Source organism: Phalacrocorax carbo, chromosome 11 (assembly GCF_963921805.1).
Source record: "Phalacrocorax carbo chromosome 11, bPhaCar2.1, whole genome shotgun sequence".
Taxonomy (NCBI): domain Eukaryota; kingdom Metazoa; phylum Chordata; class Aves; order Suliformes; family Phalacrocoracidae; genus Phalacrocorax; species Phalacrocorax carbo.
This window is the reverse complement of record NC_087523.1, coordinates 18,411,905-18,426,324: the sequence shown is the minus strand read 5'-3', so window position 1 is coordinate 18,426,324 and position 14,420 is coordinate 18,411,905. Positions and strand designations below refer to the sequence as shown.

The window sequence follows — 14,420 nt, the reverse complement described above, 5'->3', positions numbered from 1 at the left end:
GAGATACAGTAGGAAAAGGTGCATTACATATTCAGTCCTTGCTTTGTGACATACCTCTGCAGCACACGCAAATGCTCGCTCAGGAAATGAATAATAGCAACAATGCAAATGGCATAAGAAAGCGTCTAGATTGTATTTATGATTCTATAACCACTAAAAGCTTATTAATGTGTGCAGTAGTGTTGATATGTTTCAAGTGCTGATAAAATTGTTTACATTTGTATAAATTAAATGTACATTCATTAGTTACAAATCCCATTGAATTTTGTTCCTTTTTGTTGTTATTAACTCTTTAAATCATAATAATGCCCAGAAGCTCAAGCCAGGAGCAAGAGCTGCCTGCTCGAGAGATCTCAAGGCATGTTGACTTTTGTTGTACCTTCTGTGTGTAGAAGTAATAAGTCTTGCATTAATAAGCTCAAAGATCAGAGCACAGGTCTGTGTGATCTGACTGCAAGACCCTTTTCAAAGTATTAGCGTGGTCCCTTGACAATTTCCAGTCCATGGAATATGAAGCAATCCAGGCAAGTCTCTGGCTTGAGATCACAGAATCCCAGACTGGTGGGGGCTGGAAGGGACCACTGGAGATCACCCCATCCAACCCCCTGCTGGAGCAGGCACACCCAGAGCAGGGGCACAGGACCGCGTCCAGGCGGGGGGTGAATGTCTCCAGGGAAGGGACCCCACAGCCTCTCTGGGCAGCCTGTGCCCCTGCTCTGGCACCCGCACAGGGAAGGGGTTTGTCCTCATGTTCAGGTAGAACTTCCTGTGTTCCAACTTGTGCCCGTTGACCCTTGGCCTGTCATTGGGCACCACTGAAAAGAGTCTGGCCCCATCCTCTTGACACCCACCCCTTAGATATTTATAAGCATTGATCAGATCCCCCTCAGCCTTCTCTTCTCCAGGCTGAACAAACCCAAGTGTCTCAGCCTTTCCTCATACGAGAGATGTCACCGCTAACACTGGAGTAAGCTGCTAGCGTCTCTTCCGGGGAGTGGGAAGTTACTGTCCAGTGGTGCGTCTCCAGAGCCCAGATGTGATGGTGGTGCAGATGTGATGTGATGCAGATGTGATGCAGTGGTTTGTGAATTCAGTAAATTTGGCTCTTTTCTCCTGAAGCCAATATAAAAGATATGTGTCACAAATACTGTCACCTCGCTAATTTGATAGAAATGCTCTCATTTGCTTGATTTGGATCATGTATCTGTGGCTGGGTGATCCAGGAGTGCACAGATCTGGAATTAACGATTGTAGATTGGCAGCTTTGCATTCCTGTGGTAGTTTCGGCAAGCCCTTGCCAGGAACCCATCGAAGGCATGGGGTTTTCTTTATAATTTAACTTTTCAGCATGCAAGGGAGGCTTATGAGCAAACACTTAGAAAATAGGTAATAGACTCTAGGTTTTCTGTTTGTATTGAGATTTTTTTTTTTTCCTTAAAGTATGTGCAAGTGCAAAAGAAGGCAAGGTACTTTCTAAATGCAAGACCTATTCTAGATCGCACTTGCTGCTTCTGAGAGTCTCTCGAGGTTCCTACACGATTCAGGAAGAGCAAATACATTGCCTTTTAGGTTCCCAGTGCGGGCAGATCGTACTCAGTGCAAGCTGCTGCATGTGGCGAAAGAACCTGTTACTTGGGTTTTGCTCTTTATGTGACAATTTCAGCTTCTCTGGGGGGGGTATCCTCAATCCATATTTTAGTGGGTCATCGGTTCTCCCTGCTGAGTTAATTCAATGCTAAGGCAACCTCTTCCTTGGAGGAATTTGCCCTTCTCAGTAAGACCTAGGTAATTGTCTAGAATGACTGCAGTACTCTCATGTTACGCTTAAAATAAGATTCTCTGTTGTTGTCTTTCTCCTACCATCCTTCACAGCCTCAGATCAGAACCAACAGACAGGAAAGCAGAAAAAGTCAATGGCTGTGCAGGCAAAGTGAAGTAGGCAGCCCCATGTATGTAACAACGATAGTTTTTAAAATGTCATAAAAGGATTAATTTATTAGATTTCCCAGTGCATACATAAATAACAACTACATTTCTGTTAATATGTGTTGTAGAATAATTGTCTCTATTTTAAATCTAGAGGCAGGTTTTTTTATCTGAAGTGTAATTCTAGAGTAAATCCATGGAGTTGGTGTTTTCCTAATGTTTAACCGAAGTGAAAAGATTTGGGAATGCAGTGGGCACAGTTTTGCTTAGAACTGGGTTGGAAAGGTGAGAAGTTTTACTTGGTGGCAGTCCTTTAATCAGCAAACTGTGAGCTCTTTGACAGTTAAAAGCTGAGGGATAACATTGATGTAGCGTGAGTCTGTCACACAATATTAAAATCATTTAATTGTTATCCTTTTAATTGCAAGTATTTCTATTAATTGCTGTAGAAATTCATCACCCTGACCTGGCTGAGCTCCAAAAGAAAGTGTGGAAACTAATTAAACACTGAGTTTTAAGGTAAAATGGTAAATTGCTCATTAGACCCCTTGAAATTCTGATTTATCACTAACAGAACGAAGTAATACTTGACTTTGCAGAAACTGGGTCATGGCATTCTTTCTTAGTCTGACTGAAGGTGGTGTAGCTTAGACATCAGTTAATTGCTCTTCATTTTTTTGCAGCAGTACACTTGTTTGGTTTAACCTGGCAACTACAGCCTGTTGAAGGGCAGCTATATGAAAATGGAGTTAGCAAAGGAAATAAAGGAACAGAATCCATGGATACTACTTACTCACCCATCGGAGGAAAAGTTTCTGATAAAACGGAAAAAAAAGGTATGTGTGAATGAGAACACAGGTTATGGATATTTAAACATTACTGTTTAAACTGTTCAGATTCTGTATTTGCTACAGTTTGACCGTATTTCGAGTTCAGGTTCTATCTTCTCTAGCATTATTTTAAAACACGTGTCAAAAGCCCATAACCAGATTGTTTCCTTTAGCAGAACTCTCACTGAATCCAAGCCATTAGGAAGGTAATGGTCAATAGCAAAACCATCGTCCTCCTTTTGTGAGAGAAGAGAGATTGGCACATTTGGCTTCTGTCTTAAGACAGGGAAGGTGACACTGTATTCTCCTTATTCCCATTTGTGCGAAGGGCTTGCTTCTGTGCCTGTCTTGCAGACCAAAGTCAGTCTTAGGCAAAGTGAAACCCCTTGTACTGACAGGTCAGAATATGCAGAAGGCTAGAAATCTTACTGCTTTTAAACGCGTCCAGTTCTTGAAGGCGTAAGCTAAAATACAGCCTCCTGTCGCATCCTGGCTGATTCCCGATTGAATCAGCTCGCAGGAATCTACTGAGATGTCAGAAAGTGCCCGAGCCGGGCTGGCAGCTCCCTGCTGCCAGGCGGACAGTCCTGCTCTGCCCCTGCTCTCTCCCTGGGCAGCTCCCTGCGTCCGTCCCCATGCCCACTGCCGGGACTGTCTCGTGCACGACCGGGACACGTCAATTCACTATGGCAGCAGAAAATGGCTTCGTTAAAAAATGCGAATAGTCTTCTGCCATGTAAGTGGCTGAACGAGCTCTTTTGAAGGGGCAGAGAAGCGCCAGAGCTGGCATAGGAAAGGAGCGGACTGTGCAGCCAGGAGTGTGAAACAGAGAGCGGGATTGTCTCTGGGATGCACAATTCTTTCTCTCAAGTCCTGTCCTTCAATGTTGTTAAATCACCTACTCCAATATGCCCCATGCTTCCCGTTGACCACCATGGTGATGCTTTCTGACTGTAAGAAGCAGATGGCCCTCCCATTTCTTTTTATGATATTCAGAAAAAAAGTGGATGAATCAGTTTAGATCAGAGAAAAGTGAATGGGAGTAGAATATGAATCCTAGCCTTTCCAGTTTTTAAGTAAAATTGTACTTAGAGCTCTGCAATGATAGGAGATTTCCAGAGCTTTCAAATTTTAGAGCGGAGCAGTGATCTGATATTGTGTATGCCAGGTAAAATCTATGACTGTAAATATGAGACAAGATGAGACGTTGTTGTACACGTCCCTCCAGAAGGAAGATTACATCTCACATCAATAGTCTTACAAATCAATGTGGCACAACTAGATGGAAAGCATATTAGATAAATGAGCTATAGAAATATATGTAAAGAGGCAATGATGTTGTTATCCATTATTTCATCCCTTAGACTGGATTGGTAGTGAATTGCAGTAAATGTTTTATAGACTTTTGTATTTTTGTCCTGGTGCACCATGGAAAATATCTCAAATAGTTCTTCTCAACTGCTTTAAATCATTTTGTCAATATATTACAGATTTCATAAAAGCCCTTCCAAAGCATTTGGCTTCCTAAGGAGGATATGTAGGAAAAACATCAAAAATCTTAAAAATCAGATGCTTGGGAACAGGGAAAAGAACATGAGTCAATAGAGACTCAATGGAGTGGGTAAAAACCCAAACGACCTGCCTTGCCCCAGGCAATCCCAATGGCTTCTGTAGCCGCACAATTCCCCCACAACACTAAAGCATGGAGGGCTGTGATAGCGGAGCCACTTCACTGAGGGCTTATGCAGCAGTTTCAGAGGTCAGTCTTGAACACAGCTAGACGGTTGTCCCACTTGTCCCCTGTCACCCTCTGGGGGTGACCTGCAATCCAGAGCGTATGCTAACAAGGAGCATAGTCTTGGGAAAACACAAGGAAAATCACATGGACTTAGTACCAGGCTTTAGTGCATGTGTAGTGTGGTGTGGCTCATTTCTGCTGGTTTTATTTCTTTCCATCACTTTTAATATACGTAAGTAATTTGATTCCCAGTGCTGATACCAAATCATCCATGTAGATGTGCTGGGAAGGAAGATTTGGAAACAGGCAACGCCGTCCACTACAGCAGGCTACCACAGAAGGTTGATACTTTGCCCATAAACTTGAAGCATCTGACGTTATTTCACAGAGATAAATAACACTGTCAGATATTGCGACCTTCCATTTTCCCAACTCAATGCAGCAGCACAGAATGCTTTTCCAGACTTTGAAAGCATATATTTTAACTAATCTTTTAATGAGAATCAAGTTTACAAACCAGCAAGTCAGATATCTTTAAGAAGTCATCTTATAACACACTGACCCACGGCTATGAGTTAACATTTTAATATGTAGTAATGTGATTAAAAACTCAGACATCCTATTGATGCTGGTATTTACCAGGGGAGTACAAGGAGATTGATTGTTTCAGGATCAGTAATAATCAGCATATGGGTACTTTCTTGTGAAGATAATTGGCACCACGCTGTTCAGAGTTTTACTTTCTTGAAGCCAAAAGAAACCTGTGATTAGGAATCTGTCTTCTGTTTTAGACTTGCAAGGAAAGTGTGCTTAGAAAGAATAGGGAAGAATTAATACCGGTTGACAGGACTGGGAGCTGTACAAGCAATTGACTATAGATAATTAAACGATAGTTTGTCAAAAGAAAAATGTTGTTATGAGAAAGATGTTTTTAGAACAAGAACAGAACTGGTATTGCAGCACTGTAATTTTAAAAGCTTATTTCGGACTTTTTCAAGAAAGAGCAAGGAAGCATACGAGGGCAGTCTGTGAATAGTGTATCTTCAGGTTCCTTTTTTGTACAGCCAAATACCTGCTCCGTTCAATTAAGCACAGAAACAGCTAAGTTCTTTTTCTATAAAGAAAGCACAGTGGCTCAGTGAATATGAAAATATGCACTTTAGACATGGCTCTTACAGGAGCCTTCTCAATCTCTATGGTTGCCTGAAAAAAGAGTGTTTGAAAGGTAGAGTTGCTGCAGCTGCAGACGTTCGTGGGTAGTAGATAATACATATATTTCCATGACACCGTTGTGAACAGCAGCATGCACTTCTTTCCTGTGCAATGAGATAAAAGTAAAACTAAGTGCACCTGGTTTTTTTAAGGATTACGTAAAACTATTACTAAAGCAAAGGCATTTTCAGCCAAATGTGGAAAAACTCAGAGGTATGTTGTTTTGAGCCTAGCAACACTAACCTGATATCAATTACGGAAAATACTCGCTGACTAGAGACGTAATGCTTTTTATTTTCAACACAGAAACAGGCCTTCTCACTTCAGCAAACTGAGAGGCAGTTACTGTATTTTAAAGGACCTTGAACACCGACCAATAATATCATTAACTTCAAAAATGATACTGTATCCTTCACTTTTTACTTAGCGCTCTACCGTCTTGTAATTGAATCACATTAATTACCATGTGTCAATATCACCAAAAAGTTCCTTAGTGTTTTACTTAACCCAGGGTAATTGCTTGCAAAGAATCATTAAGATTTAATATCTCTGGAGTACTGGAAATAGGGGAAAAGGTTTTTAAATTTACATCAGCCAAGTAGGATCTTGTATGTGTTGGGTTGGGAAGGGTTCCACTTTTGTCGCCCAACATAGGAAGTTTAGTTCTCTTCTCCAAATTCAACATTTTTTCCATGAAACAAATTAGACAGAAGTAGTCTCACCTTCTTGACCATTGTTAAAGCAGCGATTTGGAAATACTTTAACTCATGACCTAAGTAACAGATGTATTTTTAGAGTATTAGATTACAAGTTCTGTGCTCTAAAAATAGATGCTTTTATGTGATAAGGTGATGAAAGTCAGCTCCCAGTTCTTGCTGTGGGTTTGGTGACACAAAGCAGCCGTAAAGCTGGAAGATCCAGTACCCTGAGAATTGCTTCTGCCTTGTAAATTAAATCTCTGTTCATTAAGAATGCTAAGTACTTCCTACACTAGTTAAAGCCTATGTAAGATCCCACTGAGGATCTTTGTTATTAATACGTTCAGGAGAAAGCTGGCCCTTGCTTTGCTACTGCTGTTTTCATTTCCAATGGCAATTTATAAAATTTCATGTACATTATGTTGCATTAGATATTTATATGCATTATTGTAAAAGGTGAGGCTCCAGTCACTTTGATTGCCTCTCTTTATCTTTCACTGTGATACTGGAATGAAATGAAACATAAATGGTTATGGCTGCTGAATTCAATCTTCTTCTCTTGGCTCTTCCTCCAATACAGTGTGTTTTGCTGCGTTTTTTCTAGTCAAGAGGAAGTATGGAAATGTGAGTTAGAGTTTTGCAAAACTTACAATGGCATTAGCTCAGATGTTAGCAGGGTTGGGTCTGTGATTTGCAGCGTGTCAGGATGCTGATCACAGACAGGCATTAAAATACACAAAGATGGTGATATAAGCCAGCAAAGCAAGCCAGCTCCAGTTTAGTTGGCAATGACTTCCGTACACATTCCGTTTCCCTTTCTATTTCAGCTCTGTTATACCCGTGTGTGAAGTTACATACTGTAGATGCCTGCAAGTTTATTGTTAGGCATTACGAAATTATGCCAATTTTATCTTTAGATTTCCTGTCCCTGTCCTCATGCCCCCGTTACGCATTCGTGCAGAAAGTCCAAGCCAAAACAGATGTTCTTTATTTCTCCAGGACTAGATTATCACGACTATAATAAAACCACTAGGAATGGTGATTAATAGAAATCTAGGCTTGGATATGGGCTCCGACCTACCAGGTTTGATGGATTTTCTGTCCTCACTGGTGTCCGTTTGTGTAGCTTATGCAATGCCCATTCAGCGGTAATCTGAGAAATGTGCCAGAGGAAGCTCTCCCGCTGCCTTTTCTCTGCGCGTTCTCCGTTGAACGGGTTTTGTTTGCATAGCTGGTAGGTAAAGGCTGTAGTTTACGCAGCAGCACTTCTACTTTTTTATAATCAGTAAAGCGTTCCAAGATTTCCAGGGCAAAAATGCTCCGTGATGCCTGTTGTTGTAAATATTGCATGCAAGTTTATTTGTATTTTTCAACTAGTTGAATAAAAAAATGCAATGGTTTCAGTGAAATGCCCTCCGTTTAGAGGTTTTCTGTATATTCCAATATATCTAAGGCACATTTATACCTCATGACCTCTTACCTTCACCCACCGTGAATACCCAACTGATTGTTTTGTTTGTTTCTGGAAAATCAGTGTTTCAGAAGGGACGGGCCATAGACACAGGAGAAGTTGAGATTGGAGCACAAGTTATGCAGACGATCCCCCCTGGTTTATTCTGGCGCTTTCAGATTACTATACATCACCCCATGTACCTGAAATTTAACATTTCACTGGCGAAGGATTCTCTGCTGGGGATTTATGGCAGAAGAAACATTCCACCTACTCACACGCAGGTAATTAGCAATCATACTAATTCTGTCATGCTTACACTTTCTAATAGCAGTGGATGAGAATGTTCACAATACGCTTGCGAGGCAGGGAGGGAGGAAGGGACCTGCTGTAACCACAAAAATCAGTCTGTTTACCCCTCTCCTTTACTGGGATCCAGCTGTACGCTCACACCGTGCTCCCTCAGAGGTAGGCGCAGCGTTGTACCGGAAGGGTCAGCGGTTGTGACCACCGTGGTGTGACCGCCCGGGAGGGTGGACAGGTACCCACTGTGCTGCTGCGTCGCTCCAGCGTCTTCTTTGCGGGGGCAGTAGGATGAAGTACCAGATCATGTGAAAACGCTTTAATCTTTTTATGACTTCATCACAGCAAACAGATGACATGGTCGGTATGAAGAGTTATTGGCTTCGGGGGAGGGGGAGAAGCTGTTTCTGGTTTCTAATATGAAGATTATTTCTGAGTGTTTACTCCTAGGGATTTTGCAGGAGAAAACCTAGCTAATCAGTAAGAATATGCAATATTGCTGGTCACATTCAACTTTTCTTTTGAGGCTTAAATGTATTTGGTATATGAAGCTGTCATTTCTGTGGATAATAGATTTTTCAGCTTTCTTATGGCAGGATCACATTCCATAGAGTGTGACAAATTTATATATGGAAATCATGGAAAGACTGTTTAGAAGGGACCTCTGGAGATCATCTAGTCTAACCTCAAGAATTATTTACTAGAGTTTTGGTCTTAGAAATAAGTGCTTTTAGCTGTCATTGACTTTAATTGAAGCTGGGTCTTCAGTAGAGCTGAAGGTGAACTTTACTGGAAATCAGAATGTCTAGAAAAACCTAGAGAAATATATACAGTCTTGAACAGGGATTCATAGAAGTGTTTACGTCTCTGATGCTTTGAGGTTAACTGCTCTTAAAGTTTCAGCATCAACTTGATTAGGTATTAAGAACTTCCATGTAAAAATAAATACTTTTTTACATTAATAAAATTAAACAGAAAGTGTATTTAGGTTTTGATACGTGATATTAAGGGACAAACATTTTAAAATCTGGTATAGAACAATAGGTTCTTTAATCTGGCCTTGGCATTTGAGATGAATCACTGCTTAACGTAGGCACTACAGCTTCGGAATTTTGGAATTATTCCCATTAAAGAGATGTAATTTTTGAACTAAATCTGCTGTATTTAGTGCAGCAAGTCTGAGTTTACCCTGCCATAGCAAACAGCAAGTTTAGATGCCAGATTTCTGACTTACCATAATGCTTTTTGTATGGAAACTGAAGCTAAATAGACTAGGTTATGCAACTGCTGTCCACATTGGTGAATACGTCGTCAGTCAGGCAATTCCTCTTAAGATTTCAACTTTATTCCTGTTTGAATGAGACATGCAGCGTGGATTCATAAAAATTTGCTAGGTGGTTGATTTTTCCTCATTATTATTTCAGTTTGACTTTGTAAAACTGATGGATGGAAAACAGTTAATTAAACAGGAACCAAAAAACTCCGAGGAGGCTCAGCAAGCTCCCAGGAATCTGATCTTAACTTCACTGCAGGAGACAGGTTTCATCGAGTATATGGATCAAGGAGCTTGGCATATGGCATTCTACAATGATGGAAAGAAAGTGGAGCAAGTGTTTGTACTAACTACAGCGATTGGTAAGAACAATTACAATAAAATTGATATTCCGATTATTACATTGGAAAGCTGTATTTGAAAAGAAATTATTGACCTTGATTCCGGCTTCTCTTAAGTATTCTCTTAAATGTGTTTTATTTCGGTTTAGTTTAATTAACCTCAGTGGAGCAGCTTCATGTTTATGCCAGTATTACACAAATAGCAACATTTGTGTATTAAAGATGGAACTTATCAAATTAATTAAGTGTGCGGTTTTCACATATGTTAAGATTTTTAGACGATACCTTAAATGCTTGAGTAATTTCTGGTGTTACCTTGCTCAAAGTAAACGAGATTATGGCTGTTCTCTCTATTTACATGAGAACTGTAAATCCTACAAATATTATACAGGCTTTAAGTTCTTATTTCCAGTATTTTAGTCAGTTAGTAAACCTGAAAGGCAGCTTTTGTGGATTTCATTGTGCTTGTTCTTTGATGGATGGATGCTGTTTTCTACAATTATTCAAACGCAGCGTTTTGTTTGGATCACAGAAGGCAAGTATCGGAGGCAGCGTCCTGGTGGCATATCAAATCCCTGCTGCCTTTTTAATACATACAGGTGGACAAACGTTTGCAACTCTAGGTGTTGTTAGCTCACAGGTAGGGTTTCTTTGGAATTTAAATTTAGGTAAAGTGTTGTATTTATGACAGCGTTGGTTTGCTGCAAGACTTTAACCACTATGCCCTTTAGTTAACCTGTTCTACCATATGTTTAGCAAGATGTCTTTACTAGTAATGGACGTGCCATCTGCTCTTTAGAACAATTGGATGCTATTTTTACTTGATGGCAAACACCTTGCAGAGCAGGACAGTAGGATTCAAATACCAAGATTTTGAAGGACTTGCAGGAAAATCATTTAGAAATTGAGATAGAATTGTAATGAGTGTTTTTTGTTTAAAAGTTCATATTTGCTCTGTTCAGAAAAGTGAGTCTTTACCAAGCCAGAAAAAAATGCCATTATTCAATGTCACATGAGAAAATACTATTCAAGCAATAGTAGATGCTTTACAAAGAGCATAAAACCTGGCCAAGCTCCAGACCAGATCAGAATCCAAATACCTGCCCCCTTGTTTATTTCTGCCGTAAGACAGCAGTGTTTATACAGGAGGGTTTAACCAACGTTTCGTTGTTAAGTAGCATATCCTCTCTCGAAAGGGGTTGGTTATTGTTATACTTGGTGAAAAAGAACTAGTCCGTCCCTTCTCTGGCCAATAAGCAGAACAGACTGGGTCTTACAGAGGGGAGCAGCGAGAGCCACAGCGCAGGCAGGAATCCTTATGCTTAATCTCAGAAACGGCTGTAAGAAGACGTTTTGGAGAAAAAGAGGGTTCATGCTGCAAGAATCTGCTGCTGATGCATTTGAAAATAGTGCTCGCTCTGGTGTTTTCATAACCTGTGTATCTTTTTCTCATACTTTTCTTCACATGATGGTTCTTGGGTGTTTCTTTGGGGGTTTCCACAAAAAAAAAAAATCCTTGAGCCGTACTCCTTACCCGAGGCAGGGCTGGAGTCGTATTTGGCATCTCTGCCAACAAAGGAATCAACCAGGACTACAAATCGAAACACTGAGAATAGAGCAAGAGCTTGGACGCATTTCTGCAGTATGCTGCTGTTGGCTGTGGAAGCAGTCATGCCCTCCTCGTGAGCGTCTGTTAGGCAGTGTTTCAAGTTGCTCAATGTTAGTTATGTACAAAATTGATTTTGCTGACACTTTAGCTAAAGCTCTGATCAGACTTTCCCTTGAGGGAGGTAATTTCCATGCAAAATCTGGCATGCCTCAAGTACTCTCACAGTCTGGATAAAGGCCAGCCCAAACTGGACATTGCGTCAAGGAGAAGTAACTTTTCAAACCATTAATACTTCATTTCAGATCAGTGTAGGGGTCATTTACCATGTCATTCTGGAAAACTGAGAAGACAGGCAAGTGTACACATACAGCAAGAGAAGAGCTGATAATGAACATTAATATATAAAAGTTAATAACAAGCAGCATATCTGTGAGAAGACTTACTTCTGAAAATGAGCTGGTTTTTTGACTTTGAAACAGACATCTGTGTACAGGTTGTGGATATCTGATGAACAGATACATATGAAATGCCTGTTCTTTGGTATAAACCAATAGCCTGAAAGGGACATTTTTAAGTAACAGTAGGAGATTTCAAGAGGAACCAACCCTTATCTGTCCAAGTGCCCAAAAATAACATCAAAATAAACTTATTTCAGTTATTCATATTAGTTGTAGTATGTGCTTATAATCCACCTTTTGACTATCGCAGAATCACAGGTTGGAAGGGACCTCAGGCATCATCTAGTCCAACCTTTCTAGGAAGAGCAGAGTCTAGACAAGATGGCCCCAAACAAGTTATGTTTGAGTTTAAAAGTCTATCAGATTTTATTTGTTTAAATATTCCAATAGTATGTCCTTTCTTGCGAAAAGTTTTTCCTCCCAAATCACTTGCCATGGGCAGATACTCTTCAACAGGATCTGGGTTTTCTTCTTTTTCCCCAACAGTTACTATTTTATGGGAAAGGAGTCATGTTTCCCCTCTTCCTACAGCCAGAGGTACTCCCCCATGTCTACTAGTGCGTGTGCCCATAACGCAGCCTCAGTTCCCCCTGTTCCGTAGCCCCTCTCCCACCCAGCACAGCACCTGCATGGGCTGCCCAGACCCTCAGTCCTAGTGCTGGCCTGACAGTGGCCTGCTCCTCACAGAAGCATCTTAGCCTTGGATTTGCTTCATATTCTTTACATAAAACCCATATAAATCAGTGAATACACTGAATTCCTGTAGGAAATACATGTGTAAATTTAAAAAGAGCTAAACCATATACAGATATGAGCCTGTCCCCAGATGTGTGAGGTTAAGTGGTTTACTAGCCAAAGCTGTGTGATAAAACATGGGCAAGTTTAAGATCAGAACTGAAGGTGGGTTTTTTTTCTTCAAATCCAGTTCTTAGTCCTTTATTGCATTGAGTTTCATCACTGTACAAAAGCCTTTTTTTTTTTTTATCTGATTGTATAGAAGTGGAAATTCAACCCTCCTCCAAGGAATTCAATTCACATGGTTCAAATGAAGACCATAGAAGGCAATTTACTCTATAAACAGGTTTCAAACAAATTACTTCAGCAATGAAAGAAAGTGTTTAAGGTGGACATTTTTCAGCAAATACTCTGGTTCTTGCAGTGCTTTTAATGGTGGTAAATTTTACATGAACACTTACTTTAAAAGCTTTTTGGTGTAATATAAATGATGCACTTGTTATCTCGAAGCTGTCAAGACAAAATCTAATATTTGTAAGCTGCTTGAACAGGAATTTTGTTTTATGCTCGCTATGAATGAAAATGGGCCTTTTACTGCTTCTGCACCTATTTGTATGGTGAGATGTGTCCTGCAGAGTGAGGTGAAGATGCCATTCATTTCATATTCAACCAATTTGTATTTTTCTTTGTTCGCAACTCTCTGAATAAACAGAAATCCTGGATGACTGCTCCACTAATTGCAATGGGAACGGAGAATGTATATCGGGGCATTGCCACTGTTTCCCGGGATTCCTTGGTCCTGATTGCGCAAAAGGTAATCTTATATTAACTGACCCAAAAGTGCATGACAGGGATCGTGATTATGGTGTGTGACTGCTGGGCTTGCAAAGATTCAAAGTGATTAAAGGAGATTAAATTCCTTTTTCCAGCCAGATGGCAGATACAGTACAAGCACACACGTAAAGTTTCTTTATGCTGTACTTGAGCTAAGATGCATCAACCACTTCTCTCTCACTGGCTGTCAGAGTTAATAGATTCCTCCATCCCTCTTTGCATCCGCTCCGTGATTATAAAATACATTTTTTAATAAGTGTCTTAGCTTAGCATAACGATTTCTGTTTAAAAGTGGCAAGCAGTTTCACTTTGGAGAAAATTGCATAAGTCAGTCAAATGTTTTTGTGGTCTTTACTTGAATAGGGTGAAGAAAAGAAGCCTAAAGCAGTTTAGAGACTGTTTTCCAGCATTAGGGTGAAAAAAAACATGCTAAAAAGGCTCTAAGTGAGCTTATTTCCGTTTCAGATATTTCTGTCTATATTACCCATCATCTGCCGTATATGATGCCTGGAAGTTCTCATGTTTTCCAATGCTTCCTCAAATTTAGGATTGACTTTATTTTTTAAGAGCTTGATTGGCTCAGAAATTGATACTGGATTGTAAAACTAACCTTCCACATCTCTGGTTTACGTGCAGACCAGTAATGGCTAGAACTTGAGTCATGTTAGGTCTGCTTAGAAGAAAGAAGAAAAGGGCAGTATCTTGCTTCAGTTCACTGGGAGGAAATATTAATCTTACTGAAAATCATAAGCAGGCATCACTGCAAGTTTTCTGCAGAGGCCAGTCAAGGGGAGAGAGTTATTTTTATCTTCTAAGATATCCCATTTTAGTTCAAAATTAAGGTGTACTAGTGAAGCAGACTGAGGAGATGAGGACATTGTGTTACTGCTCTACTACCTAGTTCAAAGCTTCCAGCCTGTCGCAACCCCCAAATCTAATGGAGGATCAGGGGCTGCAATGGAAAAGCAATTTTACAGCACAATAAATGTTAATCTATATAAGTATGTAAATAC

At 40.2% G+C, this 14,420-nt stretch overlaps 1 protein-coding gene across 1 annotated transcript in view; it reads left to right on the top strand.

Annotated features, from left to right (window-relative positions):
- Nucleotides 1-14,420, top strand: part of TENM1 (teneurin transmembrane protein 1) — a 256,274-nt gene that overhangs the window by 113,274 nt on the left and 128,580 nt on the right. Inside the window, exons 5-8 of the mRNA XM_064463313.1 lie at nucleotides 2,610-2,762; nucleotides 7,939-8,138; nucleotides 9,582-9,792; nucleotides 13,286-13,387. Of these exons, the coding sequence (XP_064319383.1) occupies nucleotides 2,610-2,762; nucleotides 7,939-8,138; nucleotides 9,582-9,792; nucleotides 13,286-13,387 (666 nt within the window). The remainder of the gene's footprint in view (nucleotides 1-2,609; nucleotides 2,763-7,938; nucleotides 8,139-9,581; nucleotides 9,793-13,285; nucleotides 13,388-14,420) is intronic.